Source organism: Trichomycterus rosablanca, chromosome 11, assembly GCF_030014385.1.
Source record: "Trichomycterus rosablanca isolate fTriRos1 chromosome 11, fTriRos1.hap1, whole genome shotgun sequence".
NCBI classification, from domain to species: Eukaryota; Metazoa; Chordata; class Actinopteri; order Siluriformes; family Trichomycteridae; genus Trichomycterus; species Trichomycterus rosablanca.
Genome location: NC_085998.1, coordinates 17,564,888 through 17,579,314, shown reverse-complemented (window position 1 = coordinate 17,579,314; position 14,427 = coordinate 17,564,888). Strand labels below are relative to the sequence as shown.

Below are 14,427 nucleotides of genomic sequence, written 5' to 3'. Positions count from 1 at the left end.
ACACACACTAACACACCACCACCATGTCAGTGTCACTGCAGTGCTGAGAATGACCTACCACCCAAATAATACCTACTCTGTAGTGGTCCTGTGGGGGTCCTGACCATTAAAGAACAGCATGAAAGGGGGCTAACTGAGCATGCAGAGAAACAGATGGACTACAGTGGACGGGACGGGCCAGTGATAGCTCAGTGGTTAAGGTACTGGACTAGTAAACAGAAGGTTGCCGGTTCAAGCCCCGCCACCACCAAGTTGCCACTGTTGGGTCCCTGAGCAAGGCCCTTAACCCTCAATTGCTCATTGTGTTCAGCTCATTGTGTAAGTCGCTTTGGATAAAAGCGTCTGCTAAATGCTGAAAATGTAAATGTAAATGTACAGTCAGTAATTGTAGAACTACAAAGTTCTTCTATATGGTAAGTGGAGCTGATAAAATGGACAGTAAGTGTAAAAACAAGGAGGTGGTTTTAATGTTATGGTTCATTGGTGTATATACATTATATGGCCAAAGGTATGTGGACACCCCTAGTAATGTAAAGGGTTTAGGTGTTTCAGCAACATATCAATAAATGGTGTTTTCCACCATAAAATAAATGGTGTTGACCCTGTGACTGATCCACAAATGCTCTTTTGACTAAAATAATCATGAATTCCCACAGAAATACTGAAAATCCTAGTGAAACCCTTTTTTAGAAGGGAGAGGGCTGTTTGAAGAGTGGGTTTATCTTAATATGAATGATCTTGGTTTTGGAATGGTACATTTAACAACTATATGGTTAGGTGCCCATATGCTTTTGGCCATATCGTGTATATGATCCTTTTTATAATTACACACATGGACCCAAAACAAGTGTGCCAGGCAAGACAACAAACAACAGACTCAAAAGGGCTTGCAAGAAAAGAAGCGATGTACCACTTGACATCTCCACATGCTCCAATGTGTGATTAAAATGTTAGCTATTAAACCAATCATAATGGTTTGGAGAAACACAGGTATATACAGTATGATCCCAATAACAATGTACCTACTGTAAAGCATAAAGGTGGGAGCATCATGATATGGGACTGCTTCTCCACAAACAGTGCTGAATCATTACAAGTTAGCAAATAAAAACTAAAGAGAAGAATTTCATCTCACTTGCCAGAAAACTGAATGCGATGAAAAAGACAATTCAACAATCCAACAAACCCAAACGTACATCAAGTTACCTTTGATGTATACATCAAAGGACAAGGTACTGCATTGCATTATTTTTCAGCAAACAGGTCATTAGCTGCGTCCGAAATCACATATTTCCAAACTGAACAGTATGCGAAAGCAGTACGTGAAAGCAGTAGCGAGAGCGGTTAGTATGTCCGAATACGTAGTATACAACTGTGTTTAACTTTGTAGTAAATATGTGCACTTGGAGGCGCAGCAGTAAATTACACTAACCCATTACCACTGAAATCCAAGGTTCAACTCTCCATCAGTGCTATCAGTCAGGCAGGCATCTACATAAACACATAATTGGCTATGGCTGAGGGGGGTTGGGTAGCCGAGACCCTGCGATGGAAAGCGTTCTGTCCAGTGTGTTACTGCATTGCATATGGTGATTCTGGAAAAACCAGACCCAGAGCATCCCTGACCAGGATAAAGCATTGGTAAAACATAAAAACATTTTTCTATTGATGTATGCAATGAAAAAACTCATTAATGTGAGCAGCCTTTTATGAAACACTAAAATATTAATAAGGACGAACATTCAGTCATTGCATATAAGAAAACAGAAATTTCATCAGGACCCTTTCAATTCAGTGAAAAATCTAATGATGCAGTTTCATCATGCACTTCATAGTAACCATGTAGGGGGGCGGTGTCACGTTAGCCTTTGTGGACAGGAGCGATCACCACTGCTGGAAACGAGAATAGGACTACTCACATGGGATCTCCGTTGCGGATGTGTTTGCAAGCCGTCTGTATCACAGACTCGCATGCCTCATTGAGAGCCCGGTCAATGCGGTAATCAGCTCCAGGGTCTGCAGACTGGATGAGTGTCTGGAGCTGAGACACACACACAACTGATCTTAGTCGCACAACAAAAGTTGCAATTATTTAAAAGATTTCAACAACAGACTGTAATTAAATGTTTTTACAGCATTTAGGCAGATGCCCAAAGCCAAGCGATGTATCGGTCAATCTATCGAGGGCATTCCTGCCTGGAGCCCAATGATTTCTGATGGAATGTGTGTATATATTTGTTAATTCTCTCTTTATTTCACTTCCAATGTTTCCACTTACCAACAACTACATTTTGTAAATATAAACCAATTTATAATTTGATACTTGCATCACACTCAAAAAAGTTGGGACAGAGGCATGTTTACCATTACGTTAATCACCTATTCTAAAAATTACACTTTTTAATCATTTAGGAACTGAGAACACTAATTGGTGCAGTGTGCAAATGGATTTTTTTCTCCATCTGTGCTTGAGACAAAACTTCAGCTGCTAAACAGTCCGTCCGATTCTTCTCCTAATGCTGCACCATACATATTCAATAAGGGACAGATAATTCAGGCAGGCTTTATTACCCATAAACATCCAAAGGAAAAAGCTTAGCCTTAATGGCAGCATACATCTCTCCAAAATCCAAATATATGCCTCTGTGTCAATGGTACCTAGTCATCTATGCAAGTCACCCATACTGTGGGCACTTACATACCTCCACACCATGACAGATGTTGGCTTTTGCACCTTTCACTGATAACAATTAGGGTGGGCTGTTATGTTTCTGGCACAGAAAACACAATGTCTCTTTTCCGCCAAAAACAACCTGAATCTAACAACAGCCCATGTCACTGTCCACCTATCTGAGATTTGCTTAATCCCAAAGAACTCCATGTTTGTGCATAGAATTAATGTATGGCTTTCTTTTTGTGTAATAGGGGTTAAGGTTCTTATTGCAGTGGTAGACTGTGTTAAGTGACAACAGTTTCCTAAGTACTCCCAAGTCCATGTGGCCCAAGTCTATGTGGCAACCCGGTCAAACATGACTGGGATTTACATTTACATTTTTGGCATTTAGCAGACGCTTTTATCCAGAGTGATTTAAAAAAGTGCCACTAAGTGCTACTCTAGTTTAAGTAGACATGAGAGATTTGAATGAATGATGAATTGGATGAGGGATGAATTGAAACTTCAGTCGCAAGCCAGGTCTTCTCATCAAAGATCAGTACCCGACCTTACAAATATTCTTTGGCAGTAGATAATTAGAGGGATTTTAATGGCATAACTGCTCCTAGACTATTTTACACTCTTTTGTTTAAAAGGGCACAAATTTCCATAGACAGTCTCAGTTTTTTAGAACACTGGCTACAAGAATTTAGGGCTGCTGCGGCTGCTAAGAGGGGCCAATTTTATAATATGAGATGTCCAACGAGCTCACAGACAGGTGTCCACACACTTGTAGCCATGTAGTGTATATTGGCTATGTTAATTCACACCTAGCACAAGTAGCACTCACTGCTTCATTGCTTAATTTTGTAGCCAGTATATCAAATGCTTACTGCATTCTGACAGAGGCTGTCCATCTGGCCTCTGTCTCCTCGTCCCACTTTCATGAGGCAGTGCAAGGTTCGTCCCTTCCGATGAAGGCCGGAGCAGTGGGCTTCGATCTCACCCCGACAGTGCAACACAATCTCGGGACTTAAGGAGAAATCCTCCATCAACATGTGTCTGTAATCCAGCATCTCCGCCTGACAGTCTCCACTCACCGTACGTCCTGCAATGGAACAAGAAGCAGTCATATGATTACAGTAAATCACATTTACATGATGTAAATGCCCTTAAATTAGAAAATATGATGTTAAATTAATTGAAAACATGTCCCCTTTGAAATAGCTTCTTTGCCTCATCCATTAGAAAACTTTATTTCTAGCTGCATTTGACATATGTGCATAATTCTTCTACCTATTTCAGTCTCAATCCTATCAGGTCAAAACTAAGAATATCTGCATTACCATCTTGCACCCAGTGTTGATGCACCTTTGTTTCCTGTCCTATTTTCTGCACCTTTTAGTTGCATATTAATGGATTTTTTTAGTTTTTCTGGATCACCCATGTGCCACAGTGGACTAATATGTTAGCAGACCACTGTGGAGTGCTTAATCTCATGAGTTCAAATCTCAGCAAAGTTACCGACCTGACCAAATGATACCACTCAAGCACTGTTATTAATAATGGCAAAAAAATCAGCACCATATTAGACATCCTAAAGAGAAAACAAAATTCTACACAAAATTTTACAACACACTCACAGACTAGGTTCAAATCTCAGTGGTGCTATCGGCCGACTGGGTGTCTACACAAACATGACATTTCCATTTTACATTTACACTTGCTCAAGAGCCCAACAGTGACAACCTGGAAGGGGTGGGGCTTAAACCAGCGACCTTTTGATTACTTGTCCAGTACCTTAACCGCTAAGCTACAACTGCCCTGTGACTGGCTGTGTATGAAGTGGAAAGGGAAATGACCAAAGCACAGTACGTAAAATGCAAATTAAAACAAGTTAGGTAAACTGTATTTTACAGGTAAACACAGCCTTATTCCTAATTTATTTCTAAAAAACATTTTAGGAAAGAGTCAAATCCAAACCAGAGACGTTATAAAATAACCTGCACATGTTACAACAGCATGTATGTATATGTAGGTGCTAGACTAGCCTGTCTGCAGTCAAGACCTTTCTCCCATTGAAAGAGTAAGAAGCATATTGCAGCGCAATATAGAACAGAGAATCTGCACTCTTGATCAACCAAAACGTCAACAATCGCCACTTAAAATGATAGTTAAGGTAACTGATAATTAAATAATGAAACTATATTAATTGTATATAATTATATTAAAATATTTTACATGAACATTTACTGACCTCTATGTACCGCAGACTCCAGACAGAGTAATAGGTACGAGAGCCTAGCTTCTCTGGCTCGGGGCAGGTTGGTATCCAAGTTACAGCGGTATTTGCGGAGGTCAGCCTTGCATGCCTTAGCCAGAGAGTAACTGACCTTATAGTCCTGAGCAATCAGCTTTTGTCTAGTGGTCAGGGCGTCTCTGCACTGCGGACAGACATTCCTATTTTAGCTTCTTAAGCTTACACAAAACACAATGTGCTTGCTTAAAGCATTCCTGTGGGTCTTCAGAGGCAACGTATGTAGCACTTTTCCAGTTTAGATGCTGTGGGTCACCGGTTCTCCACATAGTTCCACTTCGCTGTTTTAAAATCACATCTGGCTAGGCTTACAAGTCTACATTTCTCTTACGACTCAACATGATGGATTGCAAAGCGTTTGATGACCAGCTCACCTTTTCAGACATTGCTTCCTCAAATTTGTGGTTGAAGAGACATTTGTAGACTCTGCCTTCTCCAACTACAGTCTGTAAGAAAATACACAGGCCCAAGTTAATCAATCAGTGAAGTGAATAAAAGTATAATGGTTTTCTAACCACAGCTAACCCCAAACACATTATTTGGTTGGTTGAAAAAGTCTATTTTAGTCACCATATCTGTATCGCTCTACTGATCTCTGGTTGCTAAGTAACGGTAGCTGTCCTTTTAGCATCAGCACACAGTTTGTTAATAAATAATAAAATAATTGAATGTATAACTTTGCTGGTTGTGCCGCTTGTACTTTGGTCAGATATATGACATTAGAAAATCCAGAGCAATGATTGCTCAGTCTGCATGTTTGTGTTGGTCTGTATGATTCATGTTGAGAAGTACAGCACAGTATTTGTCTGTAAGTGTCTGTCTGTTCATCCATCCATCCATCCATCCATCCATCCATTCATCCCTCTGTCATCCATCCCTCTATCCATCCATCCATCCATCCATCCTACTATCTATCATCCATCCCTCCATTCATATATACATCCATCTATACATCAATCCATCTATCCTACTATCTATCATCCATCCATCTATCCACCCATCCATCCCTCTTATCCATCCTTCTATCTATCCTACTATCTATCCATCTATCTATCCATCCATCCCTCTATCCACCCATCAATCTATCTATCTATCCTACTATCTATCCATCTGTCTACCCATTTGTGTATCCATCCATCGTCTGGTGGTGAGTGTATGATCTACAGGCAGCCAATGAAGTGAATCCTGTTTAATATAAACACTTCTCCTACATCCAGCCTTCATTCTGTTTACCTGCACTATGAACCCCGTAGTACTAACAAGTGAGATACTTCTTTACTTAAGCTAACTGGTTTTGTTAATTGCCTGTTGCTCTACATTTTGTAGCTTGTTTTATTTTGAGGTTTAGACACTTAAAATGTCCTTTTTATTAACTGCTTTATATTGATTGGGAGTTTGGGGAGTCCAGTTCCACCAGGAAAAACTGAGCACAAGACTAAACTACCCTGGACATAATGCCAATCCATCACAGGACTTCGGCCAAGTATGTCTGTGCAGACACTGACTGGCCGACAGCACTGCTGAGGATCAAACCCGGACCTCAGTGGTGGTGGACTACTGAAAAAAACCCCTCAGAATCAGCTCACAAATAGCCTTAATTTCAGCTTGGGAATGGTTTAATTAATTACATTCTTAAATGGTGAGTCTTCCAGATAATAAAGCAGCAATGTTACCCAACCTTACAACTGGTTACTGACTTGTAGAAATGTAGGATAACAGCCAATCAACTTTCCCTGGCCTTCTGTCACATCTCAAATCTGAGTGAATCATGGTACATTAACATAAGAATGTAAACAAGTAAAGCTAGCAGTAAGAAGAACGTTAAGGAACAAGATGCTTAATTTTAAGGTAAGATAAAAAAAACTATACATTTTCACAAAACCGTTCACGGTCATCCCGACAGGCAAAGTAAAGGTAGCGGTCCAGATGGAAGTCATCGGACGAGAGCTCAGCCACACGCATGATGGACTTCTTGCAGTTGTCTTGGATTTGGTAAGCTTTGTCCTGCTGCTCTGCTTCCCTCACCAAAGCCTTTTCCAGACATGCAATGACCTCACCCTGGGAGTGCAGATCCTGAAAGACAGGATAAAAAAGCTAGGTTACACTTTTGATTACATTCATGACAGGAACGATAGTTACTCATTCTTACTCATTACTCACAAGATTCATCAGTTCACAAGTTTATATCGAACACAGTCATGGACAATTTAGTATCTCCAATTTACCTCACTCGCATCTCTTTGGAGTGTGGAAGGAAACCGGAGGATCTGGGGATCTTCTTGCCGCGAGGCGACAGTGCTACCCACTTAGCCAGCGTGCCACCTCTATAAACGCACTGTACCATAGGTACATATATGGTAGTGTGCAGTGGTAAAGGGGCAAGAGAGTCTCAATGTTTACATGTAGCTGTTGTGTCAAATGAGTCAAATGATGCTAACCCAACTCTTACCTTTTCCCCAAAGTTGATGCTTCCACAGTGCAGGATGTTAATGTCGTCTCTGCATTTGTCCATGAACCCGCAGATGAGACGGTAATCACTGAAGATAATACTGGTCATTTTCGTGATGTACTGATGGCACTGGTACTCTGTGATGTTACCACGGTGATCCACCAAGCAGGATATCAGATAGCCTTTACCTTTTTCCTCATCTGCACATTCTTTAAACTGGAAAAGAACAAGGTACATTAGTTTGTCTGCCTTAAATAAAACATCCAAATAAATATACACAAGAATAAATACATAAATGCAGCCTGGTATTGGCTAGCAGGGTGCCTACACAGACATGATTGGCCATGTCTAAGGGTGGTCGGGCTAGAAGGGTTCCTCTAAACAGCTGCAATGTAAACCCGCCTTGTGCAGATGAAAAAAAAATTGCTACTAGAGACACATCAGAGGTTGTGTGTGTTAAGTATGGCCTTCCTAGGTCAGGGTAGGAGTCTGCAGCATTGGACAAAAAAATACAACTGGGTAATTAAATACGACTAAATTGAGAGTAATTGGAAAAATTAGTTTCAGGTAGAGTTTCAGGTTGCATTTGATGATGTAGTGTTGGACTGTGTCAAGTAACAACGGTTTTCTAAAGTACTCCAAAGCCCATGTGGCTATATTTAATCAGAGTAGCATTACGGTTTCTCATACAATGCAATGTAATCTGAGGGCTTAAAGGTTCATGCACATTTAACAACGATTTCTGGTCTTGCCCTACACTGACTCAAATTTCTTCAATATGATGGAAAAAAGGGGTTTGTATTTTATGAATCTCAGGAATATTAACCAAAGCTCAAAAGAAGCAATATAAATGAAAGCAAATGCAAAATAATGAGGTAAAAAGCTAAGTCTCAGTGCTTACCTCTGGTATGGAACTTTTACACACTTCAGCAGCTACAGACTCGAACTTCGGATCAGTAGTAAGGTTCAGCTTATAGTTCCACAGCAACTGCAGGAAGGAAAAATAATAAAATCTTAATAAAAGCAGCACAGCATGATAAAGAAGAGCACCACCCAGGTGTTTACTTAATCAGTAATTGTATTGTGAGTATTTTGAAATGTTTGATTGCTACTAGAACAAGCATGCAGAGTGAGTGACAAGGGTTTTTAATCAGACTTGAATCAAGTAAAGTGGCAAATAAAAATAAATATAAATGAATAAAACCTGGGCTAAATTATACTAGCCAACTACTGCTGGCATCTAGGGTTCAAATTCCCAGCAGTATTTTCAGTATTCGTATTCCGGAGCCAAACCACAATCTATTTTTATACACATCTTTTTTTTTTTTTACACATCTTTAGTAAGGCTGGCAAAAAATTTATCTATTTACATAATCCATGTGAAGAAACAATTTGGTATGTGAACTGCAGCATAATTAAGCCTGAAAGAATTCTATTTTCAGCAAACCCAAATTACAGGCCTATGCAAACTGCCACCATTAAAAGCTCTGCAGAATGTAGGAGGTTAAGCACACATGCACCGCTCACTTTAAACTTCAATCTAACTAACTTAAAGAAGTAAATATTGATTTTTTTTTCTTAAGACATTTTTACAGGACAAAACTATCAAGGTCTTTAAAGTTCATTCAATGGAACAAAGTGTCACTATTTAAAAGCACCATTCTCACTTGAGAATTTTGCTTCTTAAATGATTTTTTAAATTGATATTGATTTAAAAAAATGACCAACTAACCTTTTAATTAAAATAAATAAATAAATAAGGACAGATTTATAAAATATCCCCATAATCACTAGTTGCAGTCCTAAGTTTCAGTGCAAGACTAAGCTAGACAAACAAGCACATTTTTAAAGATCTCTTTTTATCCATTTTGCATAAGGTGCAAACTGCTCAGGATTAGACTGTACATGCAGTGTGTAGTGCAAACATAAGCACATTTGTCAGATTCTGCTGGTGCAGTTTTCTCCACAACAATAATGCACACAAGCTATAGGTACTTGTGAATTCTATTCAGACTGCTAAACGTTTGTGTGTGAGTAAATGAGAGAAACAAAGAACAATGTTAAACTAAATAAATATGGCAGAGTTCAAACTGATAGTTGTGATTTGGCTAACACCAACACTTATATTAAGTTATAAGACACTTACATGATTACAGTCTGCAGCGATCTCCATGTCCTGTAAGAGAAGAGAGAAAGATCATTAGAAGACGGAACTTCATTAACAGCTGATTAAAAGCAAAAGCTGACAGACGTTCACTTTTTCCCCATCTAGCTGTTTAATGAATTTAAATAACATTTTGAATCAAACATAGGTAGCTCAAACATTAGATAAACTCATCACATCTTTTTACCAATCAGTGGAAGACAGAGAGTACTAGCACGCACAGACGCTTGCCCCAATGCCCTCCTTATTTCACTTGTGCTTGTGCCTCAAAACAGTAAAAGTCCTTTAAATATCCTAGAGACATTTAACATGAATACTGAGCTGCAGCATTATAAATTATTAATAGTCATAAGTATTTACACCTGTTCCTGAGATGAAGAGAAAGGCACATCCATTTACAACATGTTGCATTATTAATTATTAATACGGCCTCATAGATGAAAGAGGAAAAAGCCGCTGGTTGGTGTAGTTTTATGGACTTGGTTCTTATATTAGAGGTATAATGTACATGCTGGTAATAACCCTTCATAGAGTCTTTTATCTTACACAATTAAGAGGTCAGGCTAGAAACTGTACAGCATTTTACTTTCTGCATTTTATATGATAAAAATCATCTCTGTTACATTAACTACTATTGTATTTATATATAAAAAAATATAAATATGAAATACTGGGCACCTACATGAACAACGATTGTCTGTTGTTTAAGGGAGGATGTCCGAGGGGATTCCTCATAACTAAAGCAGTTATGACCTTTGCTGGTTGATTGATGGCGCCTGCACAGAGACGAGGGATAATGTAGACAGGGTGTGGCTCTCCATACACAAAGCTGATCCACATATGAACTCGCTCGTGCAGGTAAAAAGATGCAGTCAGCTACTGCACATGTCAGAGGGGGCGTGTGTTAGTCACAGTTTTTAGTTAGGGTGGAGGTCAACATCGGTAGAGAGGAAGCGTAATGCAATAGGTTGATTGGATACAACAAGATTTGGAAGGAAAAAATACAACTTTGTTGAGTGCTTTAGTAAAGTAGTAAAATCCTTTCTGCAAACAAAAATGTGCATTTAATTTAACTTAATATAAAGAGCATGAAACAAGGACCCTTGAGCAATTTACTAGATTGTTTTAGATTATGATCGATTTATTTTTTGGGAGACCCCAAGGATGTCTAAAACTGCTATTATTTAGTACGATGGGGGATTCATAACGTTAAGGGCAGTCAACTAGTGAAATGCATTAGAATTTAATCCATAACAGATGCTGGACAGACCTGTACCAGTAATCAAGCGTATCATTTATTTACAAGCTAAATTAATGTTTATTGTTTTTACTCACTTGAGGTTAAGTCTTTGGCTACTAACAGCTAAACACGATTATTTCTTCCATTTTATGTCAGCAATCCTGGTGAGGGTCACGTTGGGTCTGGTTTCACTGGGAAACACTGGACGCAAGGCAAGAATACCCTGAACAGTGCGCTAATCCATCACAGGGATTCGGCATCCCCCATCCCTTCAGACATAGCTAGTCATGTCTTCGTAGATGCCTGGCTGGATCAATAGCACCGCTGAGATTCAAACCAGATCTCTGCCTGAGTGCCTGCTGAATGTGCTGCTTTGTTAAATTATTATTAAATTATTCTTGATCATTAGTATTGTATAGTATCATAATATGAATTAAACATTAAATTCATGGATCATTAGTTAATTCATTATTGATGAGATGCAAAATTTGCCAAATTATTTTATCTGATAACGGAATGTGTTTTGAATTGGCGCCCCTCCTCTGTACAGACAGCAGCACTCTCAAATGGAATCAAATAACAGCTGGTAATGAGTTAAATGACGTTTTAACCAACAGCATTAAGCGATTAACCAGCACCTGACAAGGAGGTCATTGTTTGATTAATCATGATCATCCCGAATTGATAATCAATACGCAACACTTTTTGAAGAGTGTTCTAACATCCCATCACAACCCAATCCTGGTACAGGTTACATGACAGAACAGGCAGAACGTGATCCACCCCAATTAGCTCCAGGTACACAGAAGAACAATTTTGTTTACCCCTCACATTGAAAGTCATAGACACCATAATTAAAAGAGCATCAACTGTGGCAGCCTAACAAGAAAAACAAGACAATTATGACTGTGATAAGAGAACATGCGATATTATTTTTTATAATCATTTTAAAGCCAGGAACTCATAAGATCTAGTCTGAACTACAAGGATGAAAAAACACAGAAAACTCATGACAGCTTGAATTAAAAACCAGTATAAAAATTTTTTCCTGACAGGCCTGTTTCAGAAATCCCTCAGGTACAACCACGTTGAGGGATGCTGCCCATTTTTAATAACAGCTTTTTTATTCTCCACCCAAGACCACTACCACTATTATTAGCACAGCAAGCCCACACTGTCTCAAGCACATGATGTTCCTCTGGTAAAAGTTGGTTTTACATTCATATTTACATTTTCAGCATTTAGCAGACACTTTTATCTAAAGCAATTTACAGTACTGTGACAGGAGATTGTCTAAACGATTGAGGGTTAAGGGCCTTGCTCAAGGGCCCAATAGTGGCACCCTGGCAGTGGTGAGGCTTGAGCCAGCGACTTTTGGATTACTAGTCCAGAACCTTACCTGCTGGGCTACAACTGCCCTTTTGCTTGCAAATATATAGTCTGGGTCAGGACCACGTTAAATAACTATTTAATCTACCTCAAGTGCATACTTCTCTTTATAAGCATACTATTCTGCTAGTTCACTTAGATCTGGGTTTGAATCTCAGCGGGTGTCTACACGGAAATGACTGGCTATCCACGAGATGGATTGGCACTCACTGCAGGATTCCTGCCTTGCACTCTGTGATTCTTGACAGAACCAGACCCGCCACAACCCTGACTAGGATAAAGCACTAGATTAGACATTTATTTACAGTGGATTCAGAAAGTATTCTAACCCCATTTTTATGCACACTGTGTTGTGGATTTGACTTTACATGGATAAACACTATATGGTCAAAAGTATCCGGACACCTTACAATGAGCTTGTTGGACACTATATTCCAAAACCATGGGCATTAATATGTCATGGCAACACCAGGTACCAGGTATAAACAAAATTTCGTTTCTGCTTATCGGTTCCTAAATGCAATAATCCTTTGTTATTGTAAACAAAGAATACCTATCTGCAGGGACAGGGACATACGTACATATCGGCCAGTACTTGTCCACAATACTACATTATGCATCCACACAACTGTGCACAACAAACACAGTTATGGACAATTTTGTGTCTCCAATTCACCTCACTTGCACGTCTTTGGACTGTGGGAGGAAACCCACTTAGACACAGGGAGAACATGCTAACTCCACACAGAAAGGACCCGGACTGCCCCACCAGGGAATCGAGCCCAGGACCTTCTTGTGGTGAGGCAACAGTGTTACCCACCGAGCCACTGTGCCGCCCTACAGTCGTCAAATCTCCATAATCAGCACTATAGCTATTATCATGGCTGAATAAAAGGTTCCATCTTTGAAAAGTCAAAGTGGGGGTCGATATGTTTCTTTATAGGAATTCATGAAAAGACTTTATATAGATTAAGGTGTTGTTTGAGTAACTGTTAGGGTGTAGAGTTGAGTTGAGATCTTATATCACGTTTTAAGTCCTTGAGTGCTTCTAAGAATTTTATCAGCTTTTTTGGGGGGGACTGAGGTGAAGATTTCTTTGTAGTTGTTTGTATCCATCATTTACGTAGGCATGGTTTAAAAAAAAGTTTTATTAATGATAGGGTATGCTGATTTTGTATAATATTTGACAGAACTGATTAAAAAAAATACCAAGACTTTGGTACCGAGACCCCATTCTGGCACATGGATAGCTTGCCGCTGAGATACACACATATAAATGCTCTCTCCAAACGCTTTGAACTGAATCACCTCCATTCAAACCAGATCAACAAATCAACTTGATCAAGCGTCCTGCCATTTCATTTCATTCTCTGCCTGTTACGATTCAATCAAACTCTGTTAACCCAGAGTCCCTCAGGAATATCTCATCAGTCACAGCAGGCTTCTTTGTTTGCAGCCAGCCCTGCAAAAAAAGCCCATATGAGCGACCTGCTCAAAATGCAAATGAAATTGAGCGTGCAGCGAGCGTCGGACGCAGCGCAGCTGTGCCTCGGCCACCTTTTCCCCCCTGTCCTCCGCTACCTCTGCCAAAAAGAGCAGCCTGGCCAGGGATAGCCTAGATTTATAGGCACCATTTAGCTCTTAAGAAGGCCACAGCTGTTACTGCACCCACGCAAGATAATTACGCCAGTAATTAAAGTCTTGCTCAGGGATGTGCCAAAGAAGCGCACAATGGCCAAGAGAAGAAACTTCAACTGCGGCATAATAGCGGACTGCACAAATCAATTTAGCACTAGTGTTAAACTGCTGCTGCTGAGTTACTGCTACAGAACAAATACTACAAGTAATACAGGTTAAACCTGCACCACCTCACGCCACCCTTTAAAGTACAAACCCACAGAGCGTTGAGCTGCTGAAACCAAAATGGGCAAAAATCCACTTGCAAAACTACAATAATTAGTATCTTTAGTTTTTAAACCCACGGTGGCTCAGTGGGTAGCACTGTCGCCTCACAGCAAGGTCCTGGGTTCGATCCCCAGGCGGGGCGGTCTGGGTCCTTTCTGTGTGGAGTTTGCATGCTCTCCCAGTGTCTGTGTGGGTTTCCTCCTGGAGCTCCGCTTTCCTCCCACAGTCCAAAAACATGCAGTCAAGTTAATTGGAGATACTGAATTGCCCTGTAGGTGAAAAAGTGTGTGTGTGTCTGCCCTGCGATGGA

At 39.9% G+C, this 14,427-nt stretch overlaps 1 protein-coding gene across 1 annotated transcript in view; it reads right to left on the bottom strand.

Moving 5' to 3' along the window:
* Nucleotides 1-14,427, bottom strand: part of glg1b (golgi glycoprotein 1b) — a 59,149-nt gene that overhangs the window by 33,049 nt on the left and 11,673 nt on the right. Inside the window, exons 2-9 of the mRNA XM_063005223.1 lie at nt 9,566-9,595; nt 8,321-8,407; nt 7,420-7,635; nt 6,840-7,043; nt 5,345-5,416; nt 4,911-5,097; nt 3,547-3,761; nt 1,920-2,041 (exon numbers count right to left, since the gene is read on the bottom strand). Coding sequence (XP_062861293.1) covers nt 1,920-2,041; nt 3,547-3,761; nt 4,911-5,097; nt 5,345-5,416; nt 6,840-7,043; nt 7,420-7,635; nt 8,321-8,407; nt 9,566-9,595 — 1,133 coding nt within the window. The remainder of the gene's footprint in view (nt 1-1,919; nt 2,042-3,546; nt 3,762-4,910; nt 5,098-5,344; nt 5,417-6,839; nt 7,044-7,419; nt 7,636-8,320; nt 8,408-9,565; nt 9,596-14,427) is intronic.